Source organism: Chiloscyllium plagiosum, chromosome 4 (assembly GCF_004010195.1).
Source record: "Chiloscyllium plagiosum isolate BGI_BamShark_2017 chromosome 4, ASM401019v2, whole genome shotgun sequence".
Taxonomy (NCBI): domain Eukaryota; kingdom Metazoa; phylum Chordata; class Chondrichthyes; order Orectolobiformes; family Hemiscylliidae; genus Chiloscyllium; species Chiloscyllium plagiosum.
In genome coordinates this window covers 13,021,157-13,034,471 of record NC_057713.1, presented here as the reverse complement: position 1 = coordinate 13,034,471, position 13,315 = coordinate 13,021,157, and the positions used below count along the sequence as shown (strand labels likewise).

At 40.4% G+C, this 13,315-nt stretch overlaps 1 protein-coding gene across 2 annotated transcripts in view; it reads right to left on the bottom strand.

The window, feature by feature from the left end:
• Positions 1–7,834: 7,834 nt before the first annotated feature.
• The window catches only part of afg3l2 (AFG3-like AAA ATPase 2), a 60,805-nt gene continuing 55,324 nt past the window's right edge, over positions 7,835–13,315 (bottom strand). For both annotated transcript variants that reach the window (XM_043687727.1, XM_043687726.1), the window contains exon 17: positions 7,835–9,203. In XM_043687727.1, coding sequence (XP_043543662.1) covers positions 8,958–9,203 — 246 coding nt within the window. In that variant the 3' untranslated portion in view covers positions 7,835–8,957. The remainder of the gene's footprint in view (positions 9,204–13,315) is intronic.

Here is a 13,315-nt window from a genome sequence, read left to right as displayed (position 1 = left end):
CTATTCTGTTCATTTATAAAATTCAAAAGATTATTAGCCTTTTTCATTTTGTGTACTTGCAGTTTTGTTTAATAATCAGCCGTGTGATTGGCTGCTATGTTCTCTCTCATTCAACATGTTTGATGGTGAGCCTGTAAACCTCCCTGCGTGCCTTGTGAACAATTTCTTTCTCATTATTTACATAGTGATAAGTTTTTCAAAAAAATTCTATATTAGTCCATTGTGAATAAACAAATCCATGCACACTGTTCTTGACTAATCCAACTAGCAAAACTGGTTTTATTACAAATTGTGCATTTTAGGAATTTCCCACAAATGATGTTAGAGCAACCAATATACAGTCATTTGGATGTTATGTTGACTTCTCTCCACTTTCAAATAACTGTCTACGGTAATTGAAAAGTTATGCTCAGAACAGTCGCTATTTCCTCTCTGATTCTGTTGAAAGATCAAGGGTTTATAATACCAGTGCTTTGTGCCAATATCCACTTTGAGTACTTACACATTTTCAATTCCAATTTCCTTCCTACTATTAGATCTATTGGTTCCAGACTGGCTTTAGAACGTCTACATTCTCACTTCCACTATCATTTATGAAGATCAGCTCAAACTATTTATTTAATATCATTGACATAACCTTAGACCATAAGACATTAAATAAGATATAAGAGCCCAGAATTTGGCCACTGACTCTGCTATTCAATCATGGCTGATATGTTTCTCAATCCCGTTCTCCTACCTTCTCCTTGTAACTCTTGGGTCTCCTTACTAATGCAGGACCTACTATCGCTGCCTTAAATACACTCAAAGATCTGGCCTCCGCAGTGTCATCACAGAGGCACCACCCTCTGGCTGAAGAAATTAAACCTTATCTTTTAGTGAGATTCTGGCTTTGCTCATTGAGCAGGACTATTCTCTCATTAACAATACTTTTATATAATTACAAATCACCAGACTTTGTTGTGCAATGCACTGTTTTTTCATTCATTCATGGCTATAGGCATCGCTGGCTAGGTTAGCATTTGTTGCCTATCCTTAAAAGGTGATGAACTGTCCTCGTGAATTGCTGTAGTCCATTTGGTTTAGGTATTCCCACAGCTCTGTTAGGGTCAGAATTCCAAGACTTTGACCCAGGTATAGTGAAGGAATGGCAATATAAAGTAACATCAGTGCGTGGAGGAGAATTACAGGTGGTGGTGTTCCTATGCATCTGCTTGCCTTGTCCTTCATGGTGGTAAAGGTCATAGCTTTTGAAAAGTGCTTCCAGCGGAGCTTTGTTAAGTTATTGCCATGCATCGTGTAGATGACACACGCTGCTGTCATGATGTGGTAGTGGTGATGGAGTGAATGCTGGAGATGATGGATGGGTTGCCAGCCAAGCGGGTTGCTTTGTTCAGGAATCAAACTCCTGACTTGTACCTTGTGGATATTGGGAAGAATTTGGAGATAAAAGGTATGTTGCTCACCATAGAATTCCTAGCCTCTGACTGGTTCTTGTAGTCACAGTGTTTATATGGTGAGTCCAGTTTAGTTTCTAGTCAATGGTAGCCCCCAGGCTATTGATAGTGAGAGATTTAGTGTTGGCAACGAAGAGGTGATGGTTAGATTCGCTCACTGCAGATTGGCATCAGCACTTGTGGCATGAATGATGCTGAACCTTGTACAATCATTGGTAAATACCCCCACTTCTGACCTTACTGTAATTGAAGGTGGGGGGGGGGGGCACGCTCCCATTGATGAAGCAGTTGAAGATTATTGGCCAAGAACATTACTCTGAGGAATCCTGCAGAGATATCCTGGAGCTGAGATGACTAACCTCCAACAATCATTTTGTAGTTACAATTTCAACCAGTAGAGTATTTTCACAGAATCATTCTGGTGCAGAACATGCCATTTGACCCATTGTGCCTGCACCAGCTAAATTATCTAGTGTCAATTGCTTGCCTCTCTCCATATCCAGGTGGCTCAGTGGTCAGCACTGTTGCCTCACAGCACCAGGGAGCTGGGTTCCATTCCCATCTCAGGTGACTGTGTGAAGTTTGCACATTCTCCCCATGTCTGTGTGGGTTTCCTCCAGCGCTCCGGTTTCCTCCCACAGTCCAAAGATGTGCAGGGCTGGTGAATTGGCTATGCTAAATTGCCCATAGTGTTAGGTGCATTAGTCAGAGGGAAGTGGGTCTGGGTGGGTTACTCTTCAGGGTGGACTTGTTGGGCCAACTGGCCTGTTTCCACACTGTAGGGCATCTAATCTAATCACATTTCAAGGCAGTGCATTCCATATCCTAACTAGTCGCTGTGTGAAAAATAATTTTCGCAGCACCCGGTTCACTTGCTCATCACTTAAAATCAATTCCCTCTCAATCTAGTGTCTTTTACAAATGGAAACAGCCTCAGCATGTTCCTTTAGCTATTCATACTAGGCAAAGTACTGACCACAGCAACCAGGCAAGGCTTGAAAACTCTAAAATATGTCCAAAATTTGATGTGATTCTGCAATTTGACATTTGCTAAATAATCCTGATTGAATAAAGAATTGCAGTGACAGCCAATTTCAGATAGGCTTGCAGTATTCTGGAAGTCGCACATATCAATGCACAGGGCTCTATACTTTGCAATTAGAAAGCTCATACTCACATATCATTTGTTTCAATTTGATAAAGTTGGCAATGCTATTCTCTTGTTCATTCCTCAGGTCAGTGGGTTTGATCAACCAAAGTCAACTTGCCTGGTTTTAAATTTAAACAAAACTTAGCAGTTAACTGTCAGTCATCAACTTTCTAGCATATTCCCCATGCCACCAACTCTCCCAATCAAACTACACTTGCCAACCAATCAGTACTCCCTTCTCAATGTTGTTTCCTCAACAGTAGTATTCTTTACAAATGCCCTGAGTTGCAACATGAGTCAGTTTGACAAAATGCCTTTTTCAGCAAAACTTCAAGTTCTGTGCAAACAATCAGAAAGCTCTTTAAATCATTTAACAGATTTGAGGTTTAAAGGTTATTCCATTAAAACATCTTCCCTCATTGATACTAAATGGCAATGATCCATCCAACTTGGAATGGCTCTCAAAAAAAACTGAATGCATAAAAGAAAATATTTTCTACAGGTGTTTGAGAATGAACTTGAGAGAGGAAAGTGATAGTAAAAATAGGGTCATCAGCATAAGAGAGGAGGAAGAAACAAGAGGAAGGAAATAAACCAACAGCTTTTGTGGAACAGTAAGTGTGGGAGATGACATAGCACCTGTTCATCTGTTTAGTGATGTCAACACTGATCAAATTACAGCTCAATTCCTTCCAGTTTTTAGTATGAAACACAACATTGGCTTGTCAAAATGTTTGGAAATGTCAACTTGTGTTTCACCAGTGCTGGATATTTGTTATATTCAGTCAGACGCATGGCAGATAAACTTTAATACTGAGTTTCTTCAAGATTCGTAAGAACATCCCAGGAATCATTGATGTGCTCAGGATCCTTAAATGCATCATTAATTGTAATATTAATCTTCTTTGGAGGGGGATTCTACTGGCAAGATCAGAAGTTATTGTATATTCACAAATACCCTTCTTGAGCAATGGCAAACTGTATGGGAAAGCTATTCCTACTTGCTGTCAGGTGGGGAGTTTCAGGATATTGACTTCAGTGATAATCAATGAATGAATGGCAATGTACTTCACAATCAGGATCGTGTGTGACTTGGAGGGAAACCTGGAGCTGGTGGTGATCCTATGCATCTACTGCCTTTGTCATTGTAGGTAATTTCCAACATTTGAGCTCATGTTGAAGTCAGAACAGGTTATGCTTTGGTTACTCAGTGCTCTATTCAGGTTTCAGGACTTTACAGGAGAAGATATTGAGGCTGTAAAGGTGATTCAGATTGGAACCATGGGGCAGTCAACATCAGCCATCCCCACTGAGCGAGGGGATGCTGGAGGAGATTCTTCAGCCTTGAAATTCAGAACAGTAGGGCATTTGCCATTCAGTAGCATCATGGTTGATCTGGTTTTGGTTTCAATTTAATTATCCTGATGCATCCCTTCACTTCTGTTGCGATGGAGGCTAGAAGAATGCAGTGTTCTTCTAGGCCAACTACATCATAAAAAAGACTTTCTCCAGTTATCAAGGTGGGCAATACCCATTAATTTCAGGGTTTAAACAAGATGATCCATCAACCAGGTTATTATCAAAGCAAAATGTATTTAAGAAAAATGCAATAATTGGTTAGCTATCAGCAATATAGAAAAATATTCCTCACACACACACTTCAGGAAAAGAGAATAAAAAGCTTTTGCTCCAGAGATTGGATTTTAAAAAGTACCTTTGCCCAAGGGGATATTGCAAAAGACAAAAGGTTAAAGTGCAGAATGTTCCAGAGCCTGTCACTGTGGTGCCCTGGCATGTATGGTTAAGTCAGTAATCAAACTGTTGCCTGTAATTTATACAGACAAAGCCTTCATCAGGATATACAATCATAAGATGTTTCTTTTGTCACGTTTAAAAAAACACAAATAGCTTCCATCCTGAATAGTTTTCCTTTCCAGAAATGAGACACACCTGTTGGGCTCTGCTTGCTCGAAGCATGATTTCCTGCAGCTTAACCAGATAAATACCTCTTCAAGCTGGTCACCAGGTGCCGTGGCGATTGTCACTACCTCTGAGCCAGAGGTCTGCAATAACATCTCTGCACAGGTTGATAAAGGAAAAGATCGACAAGCCAGTCATTATTCAAAACTAGTCCCAGCAAAGCAAGCAATTGTCACCATAGAGTTGTGAAGTTACGCAGCATAGAAACAACCCTTCAGTCCAACTCCATGCCAACCAGATATTCTAAACTGATCTAGTCCCATTTGCCAGCATTTGACCCATATCATTCTATTCAGATTTCTTGGAATAGATTAGATTAGATTAGATTCCATGCAGTGTGGAAACAGGCCCTTCGGCCCAACCAGTCTACATTGACCCTCCGAAGAGTAACCCACCCAGACCCTTTTCCCTCCGACTAATGCACCTAACACTATGGGTAATTTAGCATGGCCAATGCACCTAACCTACACATCTTTGGACTGTGGGAGGAAACCCACACAAATACAGGGAGAATGTGCAAACTCCACAGAGTCACCCAGGGCTGGAATCAAACCTGGGACCCAGGTGTTGTGAGGCAGCAGTGCGAACCACTGAGCCACTGTGTTGCCCTAAACAAGGACCAATTTTGACACTGCGAGCACGGACCAAACTTCAGCAAGACACTTGGTCAGTGTGGGGATTGAACCCACGACCTTGGTGTTATTAGCACCACAGTAATCACCTGAGCTAACCGACCTACACATAGTCACCTTTTTCTCAATCACAAGATGTGGCATTGCTGGCTGGGCCAGTATTTATTAGCCATTTCCAGTTGCACTCAAGGAGATGGTGATGAGCTGCCTTTTTGTACTGATTTGGTCCATTTGGATTAGGTATCCCTGCAATGACATTAGGGAGGAAACTCCAAAATTTTGACTCAACAACATTGAAAAAGTGGTGATATATTTCCAAGTCAGGATGGTGATTGGCTTGATGAGGAACTTGCATGTGGGGTACCCATGTATCTGCTGTCCTTGTCCTTCTAGATGGCAGTGGTCATGATACTGGAAGAAACTGTTGAAAGAATCTTGTTGAATTTCTGGGGTACATCTTATAGATGGTACACACTATTGCCACTGTGCATTGGTGGTGAGGCGACTGAATCTTTGTGGATATGGCACCGATCAAGCAGGCTGCTTTGTCCTGGATGGTGTCAAGCTTGTGTTGATGGAACTGCACCCATCCAGGCAGTGGGAAGCATTCCATCACACTCCTGACTTGTGTCTTGAAAGATGTGGACAGGCTTTGGGGAGTTAGGTCATGAGTTACTTGCTGCAGGATTCCAAGCCTCTGGCCTGCTCTTGTACCCAGTTTATTAACAATGGCAAGTCCAGTTCTGTTTCTGGTCAATGGTAACCCCCAGCATGCCTGATACTTGGGTGTCCCAAATGCTCCTTGCAGCCGGAGTCTGGATATTAGCTAGGCCTTGCTGCATTTAAACATGGAACTCTTCAATATCTGTAGAGATGCAAATTGTGCAGTCAGTAAACATCTGCACTTACGATGAAGGGAAGGTCATTACTGAAGCAGCTGAGTTCAGTTTTGCTCGGGCCCCTCAAATGCCTCAGTCAAACGTGGGTTTGATGCCAAGATCAGTCACTCTCACCTCACCACTGTAACACAGCTTTTTTCTCCTTGTTTGAATCAAGGTGATCCACAGGAGGCCTTGATTTAAAAAAAAACTCCAATGCCCATTGGGAATGTTCAATGGCTGCTTTTAAAAACAACTCCAGGTATGCCCATACAACTAGAATTCAATTTTCCACAATCCTTCAAAACTAGGAAGTAAATAGTTTTACGAAGATACCTTCTATCAGACATGAATATATTCAACGACCCTGCCCCCCAATGAAGAGAACTTCAGAAGAAAGATCCTGACAGCAAATAAATTCTCATTTCATTCTTTAACTTTTAAATGGCATCTCACAGTTTTAGACATCACAAGAGGAACCATTCTCTCAGCATTCATCCTTTCAAGTCCTGTCAAGATTGTATGCTTCAGTCAAATTTTCTGAATTACTCAATCTCGGATGCGAGCCTGACCTGCTGTGCTTTTCCAGCACCACACTCAACTCTAATCTCCAGCATCTGCGGTCCTCACTTTCACCTTATCTCAATTACTTCTAGATCCTAATTGGTATGGCATGTTTTATACTGCATCTTTCCCATAATAAAGTAATCACTGAGATCTAGTTACATGAACAATTGCACTTCACACACTTGCTAACAACCTAATACTTTTGTGACAAAGCCACTCCTTTAACAAGGTTATGCTGTCCTTGGCTTTATTTTTCCCCAAGACAGGTTGTAAATGACACAGACTCCGAAAAGTCTAGGTTTAAAGGGTTTTAGGGCCAATTTGATAATAGCTAACAGATACTGCCTCAGGTAGAAGCTTTCAAGTTTGAAAAAAAGCACTTGTACAATGAAAGGGGAGTGGCTAGTTCTCCCAGCTCAGCTTTACTCTGGTTTGGTTTGGTTTTTAGAGTAGTGTAGAAAAAGCTGCTGGACCCAAAGAAGCAGGTCCAGGTTGGTACTCTCTCTCTGACGTCTCGCCTGTAAGACCCTGTGTTTGATTTTACCTTTTGTGCCAAGGGGTGTTTCTGGGGATTGATGTAAGAATTTGGAATAGCATCATTAAGTTGGGATGAGCTGTTGGTTTTTAGAGAGGTTAGATTATTCAGTATTCTGTTTTCTGTTGTTTGTGTTTCATTCAATAATCTTGGAAACCAATTCAGTTTTGTTTAAAACTAAGTGGTTTGACTAGTTGATTCTATCCTGGAATATCCACTTTACACTTGCTTAAAACAGCCAGCAAAATTAGGGTCTGGGCTACCTTCTTGAAATGTCAAGGGGTCTGGCATGATCCATAACATGAATTATGCAAAGAAAGGTGTATCTCATGAACCCTCATCTTTGGAACCATGATGTCACATTTTGCAATGTTAACAAATGCCTTGCATTATTTAAAGTTTGCGATCATGGTAAAATAATACAAAAGCCAAAGAATTCTTCAGCAGTCATGCCTCAAGCAACATGCACAAGGGTATGCACTGTCTTCTCCTATAATGGAGTCTGATTTCAAAGCTCTGCACACACATGTCCATTTTCTAAAAGGCTGCAGATTGGTTACACATTAATTTATAAACACTGAGTGCAGGCAGATTTGAGGGCAGCATCCTAATAACTGATTATTAGCCCTTACTAAAGAAAGGGATAATTAAAGTTTAGCAAAGGGAGTGAGATTGAATACAATATTCACTGAAGGAAAAACAAGACGACTTCATGTCAACACTGCACCAAGACTAGAAAGCTTCTCAAAGTACTAAGAAAATTTGGAACAATTATGTGCAAAACACTGATAAATCGAAAGCTGAAACTAACTACAGTATAACATGCAAGGCAAAATATTGCAGATTCTGGAAATCTGAATTAAAAATGTAAAATTCTGGAGAAAATCAGCAGGTCTGACAACATTTAAGGAGAGAGAAAAACAAGAGCTCATGCTGAGACTAAAACTTCCTCTTCAGAACAGAATGTAGCACACCCCTGGAACGTATATCTGTCATCAGCAAATAGTTATTGATATTAACTTCAAGATAGTCAGAGCTCTTTGAAAACTTTATTCATTGTCATGCTTCCCTTTAGAGTTTCATTTCAAAATTATTTAATGACTGGGTATACTACGTATTTGATTAATGAGCGTATTAATAGCAGAAATCACAGTCTACCTACAAAATTAAGATCACATCCCAGCCCAGGATCAATAGCAAAATTGAATATTTTAAGTTTTATTTAGGTATCCCATTTGACATTTCAAAATAAACAATATTTACACAACTAATTACATTCAAGTCTTCAATTGCTTACAGCCCCAAATAAAGAAGCCACAGTGTATGGAAAATTATATACGAAAAGTCTCAGCCATGAGCTCCTGCTAACTCAGCAGACAATCCCTTGCATCTTCAAATGTGCAGAACAATTGGTTCTGCAAATAGAAGTTAATAAATAGAAGTTCCATTCAAATGAAACCAGATGCTGTGTGAATAGTCAGAGACTTCAGGTGCTAAAATGAAGCAGCAAATTTTGTTAAAATACAAACCTTAAAACAAAGTGGTATTTTTGTTTCATGTTCATTTCCACAGAACAAGTTGGCCCAAAGGAAATTAATTACTGTTAAAGCCACACTGAATGCAGAGAGCTTGAGCTGGTGAACCATATGAGTTTAAAATTCTTTAACCAACAAGTCTGAACACAATCAAGGAGGCACAATGTTTCTGTTGTAGGATCACAATTTCTTAAACTTACAAAAGCAAAATAATTATTTTGTCTCATTTGGTATGCCAGCTGTCGAGCGATCCCTCTTGTAATTTACTCTTCTTCTCATAATTTCTCTCATTTTCACGATCTTTATTCCAGTCTTTGAGGCCCTCCGGAAGGGATGTGTCTTCTTCAAGGCTTCCTGTTCCTTCCACAAACTCCTCATACGTTGACTTCTCTGCAAAGGGTCGAGGTCCCAACAGTTCAATCATATCTGCCTTGTCTAATACCTCTTTTTCCAACAATCGCTGAGCAATCTGAAATTTGGAAGAAAACAAAAACAAACATAAGTTTATGGTTATTATATAATCATAGTCATACAACACAAAAAAAAAAACAGACCCTTCGGTCCAACCTGTCCATGCCAACCATGTTCCCAAACTCAGTTAGTCCCACTTGCCTGCGCTTGGCCCATATTCCCTCAAAACCTCACCTATTATGTACCTATCCAAATGTCTTTTAATTGCTGTAATGTACCTGCATCTACCACATCCTCTGGCAGTTCATTCCTTATATGCACCACCCTGTGTGAAAAATTTGCCATTGCTATTCACCTTATCTATGAACCTCAATTTTATAAACCTCTATAATGTCACCCTTCAACCTCCTACACTCCATGGAACAAAGTCCCAGCCTATCCAGCCTCTCCTTATAATCAAATCCTCCAGCCTCAGTAACATCCTTGTCAATCTTTCCTGCGCCCTTTCCAATTTAATAATATCCTTCCTATAACAGGGCAACTAGAACTGTACACAGGAAAAAGTGAGGACTGCAGATGCTGGAGATCAGAGTGGAAAAGTGTGGTGCTGGAAAAACATAGCAAGTCAGGCAGCATCCGAGGAGCTGAAGAATTGATTTTCCAGGCATAAGCCATTCATCACGAATTCTTGATGAAGGGCTTATGCCCAAAACCTTGATTTTCCTGTTCCTAGAACTGTACACAGTGCTCCAAACGTGGCCTCACCAATGTATAGCTGCAACATTACTTCCCAACTCCTATACTTAATAGTCTGACCAATGAAAGTGTGCCAAAGTCACCACCCTGTCTACCTGTGATGGCACTTTCAAGGAACTATGTACCTGAATCCCTAGGTTTCTCTGTTGAACAACACTCCCCAGGGGCCTATCATTAGCTATGGTCCTACCCTGGTTTGTCTTATCAAAATGCAACACCTCTCATTTATCTAAATTAAGCTCCATCTGCCACTCCTTGGTCCTTGGTCCTTTGGCCCAGCTGTTGTACTCTTAGATAATCTTCTCCACTGTTGACTATACCACCAATTTTGACGTCATCTGCAAACTTAATAACCATGTCTCCCAAATTCTCTTCCAAATTGTTTATAAAAATGACAAACAACAGTGGACCCAGTGCTAGTTCATGCAGAACACCAATGGTCACAGCCCTCCAGTCCGAAAAAAAGCCTCTACCATTATCCGGTGTCTCCTACCGTCGAGCCAATTTTGTATCTAACTGGCTAGCTCTCCCTGAATCCCATGTGATCTAACTTTACTAACCAGTCTACATGGTTTTACCAATTCTAAAAAGTGTGAAAATAGATAAGTCCCCTGGGCTGGATAGGTTTTATCCTAGGATTTGCTGGGAAGCCAGGGAGGAGATTGCAGAGCCTTTGGCTTTGATCTTTATGTCATCATTGTCTACAGGAATAGTGCCAGATAACTGGGGGATAGCAAATGCTGTTCCCTTGTTCAAAAAGGGGAGTAGAGACAATTCTGGTAATTACATACCAGTGAGCCTTACTTTGGTTGTGGGTAAAGAATTGGAAAAGGTTGTAAGAGATAGGATTCATAATCATCTAGAAAGAAATAAAGTTGATTAGGGATAGTCAACATGGTTTTGTGAAGGATAGGTCGTACCTCACAAACCTTATTGAGTTCTTTAAGGAGGAGACCAAACAGGTGGATGAAGGTAAAGCTGTTGATGTGGTGTATTTGGATTTCAGTAAGGCCATTGATAAGGTTCCCCACGGTAGGTTATTGCACAAAATATGGAGGCATGGGATTGAGGGTGATTTAGTGGTTTGGATCAGAAATTGACTAGCTGAAAGACGACAGCGGATGGTGGTTGATGGGAAATGTTCATCCTGGAGTTCAGTTCCTAGTGGTGTACCACAAGGACCTATTTTAGGGCCACTGCTGTTTGTCACTTTTATAAATTACTTGGATGAGGGCATAGAAGGATGGGTTAGTAAGTTTGTGGATGACACTAACATTGGTAGAATTATGGTCAGTGCCAAGGATGTTGCAGGCTATAGAGGGACATAGATAAGCTGCAGAGCTGGGCTGAGAGGTGGCAAACTGAGTTTAATGTGAAAAAGTGTGAGGTGATTCACTTTGGAAGGAGCAACAGGAATCAAGAGTACTTGGCAAATGGCAAGATTCTTGGCAGTGTAGATGAGCAAAGAGATCTCGGTGTCCACGTACATAGGTCCTGAAAAGTTGCTATCCAGGTTGATAGGGTTGTTAAGGCATACGGTGTGTTAGCTTTTATTGGTAGAGGGATTGAATTTCAGAGCCAGGAGGTCATGTTGCAGCTGTACAAATCTCTGGTGCAGCTGCATTTGGTGTATTGCGTACAGTTCTGGTCACTGCATTATAGGAAGGATGTGGAAGCTTTGGAAAGGGTTCAAAGGTGACTTACTAGGCTGTTGCCTGGTATGGAGGGAAGGTCTTATGAGAAATGCTGAGGGAATCGAGGCTGTTTTCATTAGAGAAAAGGTGGTTGAGAGGTGACTTAATTGAGACGAAGAAGATAATCAGAGGGTTAGATAGGGTAGACAGTGAGAGGCTTTCTCCACGGATGGTGATGGCTAGCACGAGGGGACATAGCTTTAAACTGAGGGGTGATAGATATAGGACAGATGTCAGAGGTAGTTTCTTTGCTCAGAGTAGTAGAGGCATGGAACGCCCTGCCTACAACAATAGACTCGCCTACTTAAAGGGCATTTAAATGGTCATTATATAAACATATGGATGAAAATGGAATGGTGTAGGATAGATAGGCTTCAGATTGGTTCCACAGGTCAGCGCAACATTTAGATTGGAAGGGCCTGTACTGCACTGTAATGTTCATGCTCTACAGTTATTGAAAGGACTCGATAAATAAATTGCTTTAGATGCGAGGGAAAGTAAAACGAGGAACTATGAATACAAAATAAATCTAATGTAGAATCCAGGAGAGACTGGTTTATCCAAAAATGTGGAACTAGCACTAGGAATAATTGAGGTGAATACCATTAAAGCATTTAACAGGAAGTTAAATGCTGCTAGGGTTGGATGAAGGAGAGTCAGAGGAAGTTCATGTGAAGCATAACCAATGATCTGTTTGTAAATTCCATGTAATGTTATGGAATAATAGTATGGTGAAGGACACATTCAAAACCTCACCGCAGTTAGTTTGCAATCTCAATCAAATTACTGGGTGGAGATTAGGAACTTCCTGTGAGGAGGACGGGGGTGACAGAAGAGATCCAAAAGAATGCCACTGCCTTAAGCAACGTTCCATACCTCTAAACATTACATCATCATTAAATATTGTAGAAATAATTTATCTATTGAGCTCCAGCTGATGCGATCAGGATGGGACTTTTTAAACAAAATAAATGGACTGCAGTTGGACATCAAATCATTTTACAATTACAGCAGAATAATGTCATAGACTAGACAAATAATATGTTCTAGCTCCAGAATTTCAAAGCAAACTGTAAACAGCTACAAAATAAATCAGGATCAAAGAAGGTTAAAACAATAAATAAAAGGTAAGATTTACAGTCAAGATACCACAATCTAAACCACTTGAGACTGTCAGTGTTATTTAATTTTTATGATTACATAAAGTCTTAAGAGCAGGAAATCTACTTATTTATGAAATAATAAGCTGTGAAGAACCTGTACAAGTACAAACAAGTTTCTCTTTCTCTCCTGCTCGATTAAAGGAATGTTTCATGATACAGCTCAGGTCCACAGGTGCCAGCAGCCTATGTTAGGTCTTCCAAGAGAGCAATCTTTGTATGTTAGCTTCATTGCAGGGACTGCAGGAAGCCTTATGAATGACTTTCTTTTAAAAACAGATGTAAATAGATTATCCAGATATTTCAATATGGAGTAAGTTTACAACTGTCATTACATTACCAGATAGTTAGCTTAGCACAACCAGAGATTGTAATTTTGACTTTCCTGTGCTCAGTATCATACAGAGTAGAGAGCCCCAACATCTCTAAATGAAAACTTCCAGATATAAATAGGAAATATATACTTATATATTCGTATGAAGACACCAAATGGTATGGGCTGTAACTTATTTATAGATGTTCACATGATAATCTAATGTGGGTAAAAATGATGTCTAACA